The sequence below is a fragment of the Nematolebias whitei genome, chromosome 3, assembly GCF_014905685.2.
Source record: "Nematolebias whitei isolate Nwh7 chromosome 3, NemWhi1, whole genome shotgun sequence".
NCBI lineage: Eukaryota > Metazoa > Chordata > Actinopteri > Cyprinodontiformes > Rivulidae > Nematolebias > Nematolebias whitei.
In genome coordinates this window covers 10018144-10033204 of record NC_056500.1, presented here as the reverse complement: position 1 = coordinate 10033204, position 15061 = coordinate 10018144, and the positions used below count along the sequence as shown (strand labels likewise).

General features: G+C 38.7%; 1 protein-coding gene across 1 annotated transcript in view; it reads left to right on the top strand.

Moving 5' to 3' along the window:
• The window catches only part of dennd1b (DENN/MADD domain containing 1B), a 136803-nt gene that overhangs the window by 99745 nt on the left and 21997 nt on the right, over positions 1-15061 (top strand). The window contains exons 14-16 of the mRNA XM_037697971.1: positions 1847-1948; positions 11549-11639; positions 13465-13496. Coding sequence (XP_037553899.1) covers positions 1847-1948; positions 11549-11639; positions 13465-13496 — 225 coding nt within the window. The remainder of the gene's footprint in view (positions 1-1846; positions 1949-11548; positions 11640-13464; positions 13497-15061) is intronic.

The following is a 15061-nucleotide window of genomic DNA, read 5'->3' as shown; positions in this document are numbered from 1 at the left end:
TATATATATATATATATATACTGTATATATATATATATACTGTATATATATATATATAATTTTAGGGATGCACGATATTATCAGCATGGTATCTGTATCTGCCGATATAACGTTAAATTTCAATATCGGACTTCGGCCATTCCATTAAAATAACTTTCCCATATAAAATACACAGTTTTTGCCTGCAGCGCAACACGATGACGTCACAGCATACCCAAATTCAAAATGACGGCGGTGTGGAAGTTTAATTTTTTGTTTGTGAGGATGTCGGATTCCGAAGATTTATGGACTACGTTGAGCCTCGCTACATCGTTCGCAGTCGGAGATATTTTTCCGACGTAACGTTACCCGAGTTACAAGCTGTCATTTCTGACATCATTCAGAAGCTAATAGCCGATAGCACAACTTGTTGGGTGAGTTTTACCACAGACATTTGGACGTCGTGTTAGCCCCGTTAGCATTAGTCTTACTGCACAATGGATACAGAAAAACGTTGAACTTTAAAAGTCTGTCCTTCATGCACAGGAGTGCAGAGGATCCCACACTGCAGCTAGGAACCTGGAACAAGCCTCCACAGGTGAGACAGCATCGTAGGTGATTAATGCTAATAAATAACATTTAACACTTTTCATTTAATATAAGTTAAAGCACTATGCATATCATATGGCTGTTACTGAATCTATGCCACCAGCTCTTACAGCTGTTGCACAATTTTTGTAGCAAATAAGCCTAAATAAGAGGGCTATGTTCTGGCAAAGGAACATATATAAAATATCGGTATCGGCATCGGTTATCAGCTGAATAAGTTTTAACATATCAGATATCGACCAAAAATCCAATATCGTGCATCCCTATTTAATATATATAATGTTCAACGAGGCTGTACATGTATATAAATGAAAAGATCCTGATTTACAGAGTGTTTGTAACTTTGTGCTGTTCTTGGTTGCTCAGGTTCAGCCATCAATAAAAACACTGGTATTTACCCAGTTTGATGAATTCATGTCTGTTCTCGTTCAGTTTAGATCTAAACTGACTCGAAGATTTAAAACTAGCATTTAGCTGTTCAGTATACACTTTAGTTTTATTAGCTGCAAAGTGCTCCAAGTTGTAGGGGCCTGAAGTTCTTTGAACTTTTATGAGGAAATCTGTTTTTAAAACTTTTATCATGTGAGTTGAGCCGTTTTCCTGTGAAGTGATTTAGGCCACTGGTTTCTTCCGCCCATCCTAGAAAATGAGGTTATTCTCCACTGTTGTTCCCTTGTTTTTTTCTGTGTCACACTGTGCTTGTAGCCTAGAACAGACAAAGCACATTGTTTTACTTCAGAGGAATGTGGAGCGCCACTGAAATATGTGAGAATTATGTTAATTATAAGAAAACATGAACTTGGAATGACTGGAGGGCTGTGTGTGATTGGCCCGGAGTGCCTCTGTTGTCATCCTCCGTGTCTATAGCTCACAGGCCGACAGACATGATGTAAGAAATGGTAACAATGTGATCATGTGTTCAAGTGGAGGACCGGGAAGTTTACTGGGACACCGTTGTCACGTCCAGAGTGGAGTCTGTGTGCGCTTCCAGGGGAGCTGGTTGTTTTGTTTCTTTTACAAACTTTAATTCCTGCTTTTATTTTTTTCTCATTCTTTCTTGTCACACTAACAAACTAGTTTTTTTGTTGTTGTTGTTGTTACTCACAAATGGGGACAAAAAAAAGATTAAATACATATATTTCACATTTTGTAATGTTGAAATAATCTGCACAGTATAACTTTAATTGTCGTACAACATTGATTTTAAAGCTAATCATATTGATAATTATTTAATTTGTGGCTTAATGTTTCTCTGCAGGGAGAACCAATCACGTTCTGTGAAGAAAGTTTTGTGAACCATCGCTCAAGCACCACGAAGAACTTCCTGTCCATGGCCGTCAACCTGCAGCTCTTTAAACAGGTACACGCACTTGTGTGTGTGTGTGGTGGTGGTGGTGGTGTGTGGGGGGGTGGTTTAAGAATAGAATATAATAGATTTATTGTCCCCTTGGAGAAATTTGTCATGGACTCAGGGATGTATATTGCATAGTAGCAGCTGCCCAAACAGACAATAAAACAGCTAAAATTCACTGAACCAGTGAATGGATTTTCCTGACACTTGGATTTAATTGCCTTTAATTTCATTTTATTTTTAAATTAATTTAATTGCCGAGTGTTTCAATTGTGCAGCATGTACTGATGTTACAGGCTGCAACCAGAAAACAAAAAAGACGGACACTTAGGTTTTCTAAATCCAATTCGGACACAAACAGGAAAACAAAATTCAGTCCTGTCATCGGTTATTGTCGAAAGGCAGATGTTTTGTGATATAGTCTCTGTATGTAAACTTTTTCCTCTCCTGTTGTCTCTTGTTGTATAATCTTTTCATTGCCCCAGCTCTAAGGTCAAGGTCATAAATCAAGGTCAAAGGTTATACATGGTCTTATGTACAGTAGTCCCTCACTACTTCGAGGTTCGACTTTCGCAGACTCACTCTTTCACGCTTTTTTAACGATTGTCAACTTAAATATTACTCACATGATTGGGACAGTATTGGATAAAAAGTTAACGAAAAAATACTTTGGACAGGCACAGCCATTTTGTAGTTTTCTTTCAATAAGCCTACACTGCAAGGCCTGTCAAAAGAACTACACTACCCAGAAGCCAACAGTGCTTCCAACCGCTGTGTTCTGCCAAAACGAAGGGAATGTTTTGCAAAACATATCTACGTTATCTATTAAACTCACAGAACTGGCAGGAGAGTCACAAATAATCCTGAAGCTCAATCCACGTGCACATCAACTTGGACGTGGGCGTCGTCGCTGCAGGGTAGGTCTGCTGAACTGGAACCAAGCCCGACCGAAACCGAGCTGCTGGTCTGCAGAGCTGATGAGTAAAATTTTGCAGCACTGTACACTACGTATGTCATTAAAATTAAATAGGTTTATAATTTAAGAACATTGCAAGAGTGTGGGAAGAGTTCATAAATCCTTAATATATATATTAAAACTATAATAAATATAGCGTTCCTACTTTGTGGTTTTTCACCTGTCGCGGGTGTGTGTGGAACGTAACCCCAGTGATAATCGCGGGACTACTGTATAGGTATAATGCGGTATCTTGTTTATTTGCTTCACATTTCTGATTGGTAGTAAAAAAATGGACAGTGTCTCTCACTTCCTCCTGTTGCTCAGCAAACTGTCAGCTGGTCGGGGTTAACATTAAGAGTCTTGACAGTTCAGTTATTCGCAGTGAGGAGGAATGTCGAAGAGCAAAGCCTGGGATTATAGACGGTTAGTGACCCTTCCAGACAGTTTACTGTGCTTATCTAAATGCCAGTTTTAATTCCGTTCTGTTTACTTAATTTTATAAACAGTAAAAACAAAACTGTGATAAGTTAAGGCTGCTGACCGCATGAGACCGAGTCGAGTTTGATTTCTGCCCTCAACATGTCAAAGTAAAAAATAAAAACTAGGTAGAAATTTCACCTGCTTCTCAGAAAGGTGTCACTAATAGAATCTTTGATATGTTTATTTATGTGGATCGTTTGTGTATGAGCAGGTATGCTTTATTCATGTGTGGTTTCACTTACAAACAACACTCATGTATAGTTAATGTTTTTCCCCTTAGTCTCTTCTGTAACGCCAAAGTTAGTAGAGCCAGAGTGAGAGGAACGACACCTCTGGCTCCAAAGAATATTCTCCTTTCTCTCTTCTTTCCATCCCCATTTGTGCTCTCTGACCCATGATAGTTGTGTGATTTACCCCTGAGAGTACAGCAGAGCGGCCCTCAATCAGCCTTTTGTGTCTCTGGACACCCTCTCCATAATTTTCCCAGGCAGAGCAGATAGCGAGCGTTCAAAGTGTCCTCCCGGCCGGCTCCCTCCGCAGCAGTAGCATTGGGAAACGGGCCCTTATCACCTCCTCCTCCCCAGCTCGGGGAATGGGGTGAGCTTATCTCCTCCACTCCCATTCCTGTTAAAGTGAGCTGGGCCAGTGGTTAGCCCGAGTGCTGCTCTGACCATGACCCATATCCACTCCCAAACACACAAGCAGTACTCTGCTTGCATGGCCACACACATGCGCACATTAATTTTATTTTATGCTCCACTCTGAAGATGTTCTTCTACTCCTTTTACTAAATATTTTTATAACAAATTTTACCCTTCACTATATTCTCTCTCGCCCTCCTTCAGGCTGTAGGTCCCACTCCTTTCTGAGCACGATCAGCCACATGGATTCTTCTTCATTTTGCTCTGTTTCGTGTATCGTCTGTTGTGAGATGGTGTCTTCACATCCTGCTGGATCATATCCATCCACCCCTTCTTCTGCCGTCCCCTGCTTCATTGACCGAAAACGTCTGCGTTTAATAGCCGTTTTACCTTGTCACCTTCCATTCGCTGCACATGCCCATACTATCTCGTTCTTGATTCTTGTAACTTCACTGTGCCACGCCAAGCATTTTTCTAATATTGTTATTTCGCTGTCTATCCTTGAGGGATACTCCAAGAATCCAAGCATTCATTCATTTCTGTCCTTTCCAGGTGTTCCACTTCCTTTCTCTTTAAAGTCTATACCTCAGTTCCACAAAAGCAAGACTGGGCACACCATCATTTTGTACACTTTCCCTCTAATGTGAATCGGCATCCTTTTGTCATAAAGCACTCCTGTCAGTTCCTTCCATTTCCAATTCTTCATTTAACGTTTTCTTCACATTTATCACCAACCCCAGATACTTGAACGTTTTGACCTGCTTCAGTACATTTCCTCTATTATCAGGAATTGTTAAGGTCTCATTAGCTTACGAGCAGACCATAGTCTGTTTTTTGCTGCGTTTATTTTCAGACATTTACTCTCAATTGCCTTCTGCCACCATCTGAAACTATCTTGGAGATTAGCTTCAGTATCTCCAGCCCCAACTAGGTCATCTGCATACAACATGTCCCACGGCACTTTTCTCCAATAAGCTCAGTAACTTCGTCCATCACAACAATAAACAGTGGGCTGAGACATGAACCCTGATGAACGCCAACTTTAATCTCTAATGCTGTCGTGTTGCCTTTTCCAGTTCTGACTGTTGTTTTAACACCGTCATACATGGAACTAACAATCCAAACTTTACCCTTCACTTTATTATTGTATCTTAAATCAGCTTACAGACACACAACTTGTCTTAAAGACGTGTGAGAAGTATGTTTTTGTGGTATTTCCACCAATGATAAAAATATGGCAGTCTAAATTGCAAGCTGTAGTTGTTATTTAAAGAATCTTCCATAAGAATAGACTAGAATCCAAAAGTGTTGCATAGAGCTCCGGATTATCTTGGTTTTAAACTCGTATTTACACATTATTTTCCCTATTTGTTTTCCTGTTTTTCCAGCTGAAGGAAACAGTTTATTATTTATTTCCCAGTAGGTTTGCTCACAGAGGGGACTCTGAGGGCATCAGAGCTGCTGTTTTTGTACTTAGTTAAAATAAGCAAGTAGGTTTGGTTGCTCACCTATCAGCGTTTTATCGAAAATTATTTGAGTCTCCCAATAAAACAATATGCTACAAATGTACTACTGTGTACTATATTATTTAATAATCTGCGGTGAAAGTGTGACATGTTCCTTGTTTAAACTTTAAATTGAAACGATTCTTGAATTTAGCTGACCTCAGTGCACGCTAAACACAGATTGAGCAACACGTGCATCGTTGTATAAAGTGTGACCTGAACCAGAGGTGTTAACTGTGTTCCTGCAGGAAATTGCTTCTCTGCATGAACTTTATTGATTGATTCCCTTTAAATGACCTGTTTTGTTCTGTTGTCAGCCTCAAGTAACGGTCTCATAATTCAAGCAGCGTGGAGTCATTTATAAGTCTGCATCATATTACGACCCATTTACAGATAATATTGCCCTGTGGACTGAAAGATTACTCTGTGATTAATTTCTAGTATTTTCTAGGGGAGTAATGTTCAACTGAATTTATTTTAACCGATTAGGCCTTCATTTATGTTTTAATGAACATTTGCGTTGTTTCAGTTCGTTAATTTATGAGGACAAAATGTATTTTAGAGGTGTGTTTAAGAAACCAAAAGCAGACATAAATAATTGCATCTTATTCCACCGTGAGTGAGAGCCATTAAAGTAATCCTAAAATAAACATGCTAAGGCCGCACGCTTCTTAAAATGTCACATTTTCAACTTCTTACATTCACGTTTTCTTTTCCTTCTTTCCACTTGGTCAAGCAGCCCATCTTTGTTCAGAGCGGAACAAGTGGGAGAAATGTTCAGAAAGAATGCGGGGGAACATCTGTCAACATTAACCTGCTTCCTATCAACCATCTTCAGCTCCTGCAGTCTCCGAGACTCGCGAGCAAACACTCACATCGTCCTGTTTTTATCATCTCAGCAGACGGAAGGAAGGAGCTTTGATTCTGAAGGGGGTCTTGTACCTGAATGATTTACTGCCAGAAATTATCTGAATGTTTATTTATTCACTTTAAGTGTCAACGATCAGAAATGGCTGCTTTACTTCAACAGGAATCTACAAACTTTACAATCAATGAAGCCATTTTTGCCACAAAATCAAATTTAACTAAATATATTGTGGGTGAATTATTGGGTGAAATAAAGATAATATATTATCTTATTATTATTTATTAACTATAAAAAGCCTATAGTTTAATTATAAAATTAAGGATTTATCATAAATTATTGGCGATGTCTGTGTTCGAACAAAGGAAAAGAACAAGTTATTGTGTAAAAGTGAAACATTTGTCTCGTTTACACCTCCTTTAATAACATTTATTCATTGAATATGCAAGATTTGAACCTTTCTATATTGTGGAGGATTACTCATATCACACTTCAAAATAGCAAATCTTAAAGGATTTTCTGGTCCGATACGATACCGGGTAAAATTCGTGCGGGTATCGATGCCAATACTGATACTTTTTTGCAAATACGCCTAATGTGTCAGGTAAACCTAAAAAAAAAATCTGTGTGTTCACATCAAAGTTGCATAAAGAATGCAAGACAAAGTAATTTATTTAATTAAACTCAGGAGTATGTTGATGCAGTGGCCTCATTTAGTCTGAGCTTATAAAACAAACAGGACATCATACAAAATATGTGAAAATGTTTTTTCAAACAATAAAAAGAAAAATCATAAAGCTATTAAAATAAATTATTAAATATCTATTAAATAATGAGATATGTTTAAGATAATGTTATATTTTTATCCACATTTTTGTAGTATATATTTTTCAGAGTTCACTAAGGCTGTTTTATTTCCATTGCTCTGTATAATTTGATGACACCTGGTCCATGTAATCCACTTTAAATGATCTATTCTTTATAAAACCTTACCTGAATAAATCTAGGCTTTTTTGCCCATGTGAGATTATCTCAGTGATACATATTATTACTCCAAACTGAACTCATGCAACTATTTATTGAAGCATGAATTTATTTTGTTAATTATCTCATAACCATGTGTATTAATTTGAACAACTCCAACTGCAGCAGTTCTTAGCACTGCTAAAGCTCCACAGTTCCTCCCTCTGTACCTGGATAGTCCTGCAGCCCTGAGGGACTCCTCCAGAGCAGCAGCACCTGACTCTGCTCCTCTGTCCACCTCATCAACGCTTCATATTCTGTGTTGTGATTTAACAGGAAGTGTTTTACAAGGTTTGTTGTGTTGCTACAGCTCTTTACAGATTTTCCACAAACCTCACAAACCACTTCTTGGCTGTTTCTGGAGTTGAAATAACTCCACACATGACTCTGTTAAACTCTGCCACTGTGTCTACAGACTGAGACTGACGAGCAGCGTGCCGCTCCGCTGAAACGCATTACGCATTTACTCAGGTGGAAGAAAAAGTAGTTCCCTAGGTGTATCATTTAGACAATATCTCAATAGTTTAGTTACTTTCCACCATCTTCCTGTTAATGATATGCATTACCTGAAATTACTTAAGTATCAAAACTATCAATAGTTTGATTTAAACATCGATTCTAGAGTGAAACGTTCTGGCATAGATAGTATCGATATTTCAGTATCGATCCGCACATCACTAATTTCTACAGAACACTCCAGCATAAATGACAATTATGACAAAAATTATTCTTGATTTCCATCATTTTTATTAAAACTATAAAGAGCCACTGCAAGAACCATTACTGTAATTTCCAGACTGTTGAACACACCTGAATATAAGCCACGCCCACAAAAAAATTGTACATATATATATATAGGCCGCACTTGTCCGCTACTGAGAGACATGTGCAGCTCTTGTTGCAGATCAAGAATCAACCACCAGATGGCGTGTTGTACATTATTTTACTGTTCAGTAAACAAAGACTGAGTGAATCCCACAGGTCTTCATGACAACTACCTCCCTCACTCATGGATTATTACACATTATTACACACTGGATTATTGAGCATGCATCAGGATATCCCTCACTCATGGTTACTCTACTGAATGGCCGAACACTAACTAACACATAATGAACATAAACTAGGCTAACAAGAACAGACTAATCACTAAAAGAGCATGCTAACCAGCTAACTGAAATGATTAACATTGAACATAAATTCTACCCATAATTCCTCCCTGAGGCAAAGTGACCGACTGAAGTTTCCCACCCTCCCCAGTGGACCAATGAAAACAAGTTTCACTGGTCCTCTGTGACCTGTTGGGTAATTTCATTGGTCAGATTTTTTTTAACCTTCATTTTTTACAGGAAGTCTCATTGAGTCACGAGGACCCACCCTCCAAGAGAGACGTGTATTGGGCAGCTATGAGCGCCGGGGTGTGAAGAGGCTAAATGTTTTTGTGGCATGAAGCTTGTTAGCCCATCAAAACAAAAAAATCCATAAATTAGCTGCAGCATTGTTCAAAGCGTATGAAAAAAGTAGCGCCTTATAGTTGGGAAATTACGGTAAATGTTTAATCAATTATACAAAGTCTTCATAACTAATCACAAATAATGCATCTGTTCCAAATAGCTGCAGATGAAAATATTGGAAATGATGTAATTTATTTAAAAAATTGTAATAAATATCCTGACAGTTTAGCCTATAGAGTATATTTCTGTATATGTTTTACTTGATTGACATGCCTCCCAGAATATTAATCATGGCAGCATTTCCTCTGGCTTCCCTTCGTCTCCCACATTTGGCTCCACATGTGGGGATTCTTCGAATATAAGAAAAATATATATATCCGAGTTTGTATCTCTGTAAATGAACCCCGGTTAATTCCTAACCCAGTTTCTGGATAAAGGAATTCAAAATGTAAACAAAACAGGACCATGGTGGCTGACTTGTGTATGGGTTAGCACGCTGCAGCAACCAATTAGGACAAAATGAAATGGTTTTTAATTAACTTAATTTTGTCTTGATAAAGATGACCCCATTTTGTATGTTTTTTTTTATGTTTTTTCTCTTAAAAGACAAAATGAGCCCTTGCCTTCATGTGTATGTGCCAGTAGGTGTGCAGATGTAGCAGCTTGTTGGTTTTTTTATGTGTAGTTTGCATGTTTGCGATCACAGTCTGCCATTCCTGAGTAATGTCCAATTAAAGCCCCACAGTGAGGCAGGTAATCTGGCTGGGGTTTGAGTGGGGGGTGTTTAAGTGGAGGCTTGGGCGAGGTGATGATTTGGGTTGATTATCTTCGCTAATTGGGCCAGCCATGTAGCCGAGCGGTGGATGGAAGCCGCGGTCTCACCTCTCATTAAAATGATCTAATGATGAGTTTTCCAGCTCTCCTGACCAGAGGAGCGGGTAGCCGTGTCGGTCGCTAGTTAGCAGGCTGTCCCTGAGGACACGCACCCCAGAACAGCCGGTACTGGTGTTACTGTGGACGCAGATACACGGGGGGCGAGAAGGGTTGTTACAGGGAAAACACTAATCAACAAAGTGTTGCATTCAAGTTTTTGTTTATAATTTAATAAAATCTAAAATGAGGGTTTAAAAGTTGGAGGCGCTAATCACTAATGACTAAAATTATCAGTCAAATAAATGTTTTTTTATTATATATTTTATTTACACCCTTTTATTAAACAACTGAACAGTGTTATGTGCTATTTCTCCTTTATTTTAGTAGAAAATGTTTTATCGTAAGGTTGAAAACCATTCGATTATCAGATTTGTTTAACGTCAAAGGGAATCTTTTGGTGTGTTTGAGGGCTTTGTCAATAAAACGGTTCAGTGGGTGTTTGAAAGAAGTCACCCAAGTTCAAATGTCGCAGGTTTGTGCGTTTCTAATTAAATCAGTTTCAGACATTTGATTATTAAATGTGATTAGCGTACAGAGCTAAGCAGTCTCAGCAACTTGTGCTTTTTGTGGTTGGGATCAGTTAGATGGAGAAAGTGCATTGTTGTTTTAACAAACCTGAAAGATTCTTTATTTTGAAATGTTTCTGAACATCAGTCCAGAACTATTTTTGCATTTTAGACTTGTTTCAGAAAATACTTTTTTATTTTCATCTAGCTATGACTCGAGCAACAACTGGGGAAAACTAAATTCTTTATCAAAGTTTGTTTGTTCTTTTGTGTTTTTGTCAGTTTTTGCTCTGATTGTGCTTGAAAAATAACAACAACTGAGTCAAGCACAGGAAAGTGGTAATTTTTCAAAATAAAATACCCTGCAGGCCATTGTATATCAAAATATTTAGATATAATTTTTAATTATTTAAATAAATGTTATGTTTATTTCTGTGCGATCCTGTAGCAAATGACCAGCACCAGGCTTTGGTCGGGTGGTTGGGGACCACTTTTTCAGAAATATTTATTTATTTTGTTAAAGCACTTTATTTATAGAGCACTTAAAACAGGAACAAGACCAACCTAAGTGCTGAGTTAATTATAATTCACTATTATGGTTAATTTAGTTAATCATTTAATGTATTATTGACTTAAGACCATAAACTGCACAGATTAAGGGTACCAGTCCCTTTTCAGGGATAAAAATGCATTTAAAAAAAGCTGTGTTTGTAACTGATATAAATATTACATCCTTTTTTTTTCTGCTTGAAATTTATTCTAGCTTTGATTTGATCAGATTCCCTTTAAAAAAAAACTAACTTTTATGTCTTTTTACCTGAATAGTACAGTTATTCTGTTCCATAAATCATTAACTTGTGTTCTTTTTTTTTATTGTTTGTGTTTGCTGATGCTTGAAAATCATATTGATGTGTTTTTGTCACTGTGCTCATGAAACGTGCTGCCGTCTTGGCCATTAAGTCTGTATTTATGGCGTGGAGTTTTATGCGCTGCATGTTACAAAAGAGAGGAAATGAAACTTCCTCATGTCTCCGACAGCGTGAAGAAAGTAGTCTGCTGCTCTAATCCCTCACCTGCTCCCTATTAACAAATCCCTCCTAATCTTAGCTTTAAGTTTCAGTCACATAGGATTAATATACCCCCCCTGCGGTTGAAGTGTTTGAATTTGTGTATGTGATTGTGTTCAGCCCCCGCCTCCCTCCTCCTGCAGACTTTAATAAGCATCTTGTAATTTATGGTTGCAGTTCATCGATGGACGGCTGGCCAAATTGAACGCAGGCCGCGGCTTCACCGACGTGTTTGAAAAAGAGATCACAGACGGGGGCTTCTGTAGAAGTGAGTACCGACTTCTCTGAAGTATAGTCTTAAAGGTTAAAGCACCAATTCTGACTAAATGACTGAGTGAGAGCTTGAAAACTGGCTGCATTTCTTTAAAAACTGACAATATTAAGAAGTGAAATGACAGTGAATATGTGTCTTATTTTGAAAATTACAAGTTAAATGTTATCCTTTGAGCTTTCTGTTTGAGTCAGACTTTTCCGCACTAAAACTACAGATAAGATAAATATGTGTAGAAAAGGAGAGAGCGTCATGTTTTACTACTGAACGTCCTTCAAAAAGAGCCTTGAGATAAATTAATCAACCTACCACTTTGAGCCCCCTTTTGCTTCATGTATGCCAGTATTTAGCTCTGTGGGGCGTCACGGTGGTGTAGTGGCTGGATCTGCTCACCATAAATAGAGCGGGTTCAGAACCTAGCTGCAGCCTTTTTGTGTGGAGTTTCATGCATGTCTGTGCATTTGTGGGTTTTCTCCCACAGACCAAAATCAAGCATTTAAGGTTATAGGAAACCGTCACTAAGTGTGAGTGACAGCTCGAATGGTTTCTGTCTTGTTGTGGTATGGCTCTGGGCTGAGAGGTGACCTGTCCATGGCGTACCCCGCCTTTAGATCACTGGAGATGAGTATGCACTCTGCGACCCTGCATGCAAACGTGGTAAAGAAAACTGATTGATGGACAAGCAGCCACTGTGGTTGTAATATTTTAATTCTACAACTCATGTTTTAAGGATTCAAGGTTCTTGATTGTCATTTGCTCCTCATGTGGTACATGAGGTGTAACCAAATTGTGTACACAGGGTCCCAGTTACATCCAACAACAGCAAAATGATGCTTGAACAGAAAGTTTCAGCCTGTGTGAATTACTCTTAGGGTGCATTCACACCAGCCCTGTTTAGTCCGCTTTAATCGAACTCTAGTCCGTTTGCCTAGAAATTCTGGTTCGTTTGGGCAGGTGTGAATGTGCAATCGAACTCTGATGCGGACCAAAAAAGCAAACTCTGGTCCGCCTAAATACCTAGGTCTTGGTTCGGTTGAAGTGAACACTGGCGTGGTTCGATTGCATTATGAATGCAAGTGGACCGGAGACTGCTCCAAAAGCAGGAAGTGGACTACAGCGCAGGGCATTCTGGGTAAATCCAACCAAAACAAACGTGCATTTCTCATACCTCATACGGAGCAATCAGCTGCCTTGTGTGAAAAACAACACTCTCCATGGTCTTCTGCCTCATCTTCCGCTCATGTTGAGTCCATTGTTGAAAAAAAAAAACCAGACAAAACAGAAATCCTAAAACTGCTAAAATTTGATGCCACTCCGTTATAGTTTTGATTTCCAGAAGTAAGTTGAGCTCAGTGTCTTCTTCAGAAGTTTTCGTGTCGTTTCCTTCAGTAGTTCTTGGTGCAGCTCCACCACAGGCGAGGGGGGGGGACAGGTTGGCTCGATTGACTCTGTGCAGTGTGAATGCGAACCGCACCAGCTGAAAATGAAAACAAATGTTCTGAATTTTGGTCCCCCAGTCGAACCGAGTCTACCAGGTGTGAAAATGACCTTAAATTAAAACTAAGTAAATCCTTCTCGGTTTCTAAAACCTTATATACCACGTCAGTCTTCTGATACTTTGAAATATGAATTTATTTCCCAAATTTAGCATTTTTCTGCCTCATATTTTGCTCAAATGTATTACTCAGTAATATGTTTTGTTTCTCTCTGGATATGAAATTGTGTCCCACTGAGATTATATTTCTGCATCATCATGACAACACGGGGCTACTGAGTCCAAAATGATTAATTCATATCTTCTTTCTTTCTCGCATCCCTTCAGGTAATTCAAGGTCGTACCAGCAGTGGCTGAAGGTATTTACTGAAAGTCCTTCTTGTTGTACCCAAAAGATTTTATCAGTTGTTTTATTCATTTTATTCCTGAGTTATATTTAATTGAAGGTGTGATTGACACAGCTCAGTGTTTGAAGTCTCGCCTTTGGAACGAAGGGGTTGCCTGGATGTACGGATCCAGCTTGTGCAGTGTGTGTGTGTGTGTGTGTGTGTGTGTGTGTGTGTGTGTGTGTAGCAGCGCGTGCAGCAGGACAGTGGATACAGACAGGAAGGAAGACAGAAGTGATTTGACGTGACAAGACGTCCTTCGACATGACATGTTGATCTGGCAGCAAACGCAGGCGTTACTCCGCTGAACCAACCCAAGAACATACATCTCTTCTTCCTTCATCTCTTTCGGGCTCTACCCTCCTTTCCTTTTCCTTCCCGTATCTTTCTGTCTTTATCTCTCCCCATCTTTTCATCTCCGTCACCCCTCCCCTTATTCCTCCCTCGCCCTCCCCGTCTCCCCACGCCGTCAGCTAAGGCTGAATTAGTTCTCAAGAGTGATCTTCAAAGGTTTGGTAAAGTTCACATTTCCTGACTGACAGGGATCTATAAGGGAGGCCTTCACCTCGGCCCTTCTCCTCCTCTCTCTCTGCCAACTTCTGAAACGCTGCCTGCCATTTACTCCGTTTCGCCGTTTAGTCGACGTTTTGTGCTTACACTAAAGACCAAACAGAGAGACGGCAAAGGAAAGAAACAGCAACTCAGAAAGGAAAGAAGAAAGGCTCAGAGAGAGGGAAGTTGGTTATCATAATGTCAGTCGGCTAATCTCAATGAATTAATCTCATGCGGTCCCTTCCATCGCATTTTTAGGCTTCAATTAAAAAAACACCTGAATGCTGTGAAATGCTTAATTTACCTCAGAGCAGTGAAAGACTTTATCCTCCATCAGCACCATGTTCTGCTGTTGTTACTGACAGATGCAAAGGTTTGGATGGATTTTGAAGATTACCCGATTTCTTGGATTATAATAGTTGAGACAATTTTAGGAATACAATAGTCCCTCATTTATCGTGGGAATTTGGGACCACGCCCCCCGCGATAAGTGGAAAAACGCGACGTAGGGCTACAGTAGTCCAAGTTCAATTAAACTTTGAAATTATGTATGCAAGTAGTAGTAGTAGTAAGTAGTAGTTTAATTTAGTATTTACTGTAGTGGTAAGTAGAAGTTTAATTTAGTATTTACTGTAGTAGTAAGTAGAAGTTTAATTTAGTATTTACTGTAGTGGTAAGTAGAAGTTTAATTTAACATTTACTGTAGTAGTAAGTAGTAGTTTAATTTAGTATTTACTGTAGTAGTAAGTAGAAGTTAATTTAGTATTTACTTTAGTGGTAAGTAGTAGTTTATTTTAGTGTTTACTGTAGTAGTAAGTAGTAGTTTATTTAGCATTTACTGTAGTAGTAAGTAATAGTTTAATTTAGTATTTACTGTAGTAGTAAGTAGTAGTTTATTTAGTATTTACTGTAGTAATAAGTAGTAATTTATCTTAGTAATTACTGTAGTAGTAGGTAGTAGTTTAATTTAGTATTTACTGTAGTAG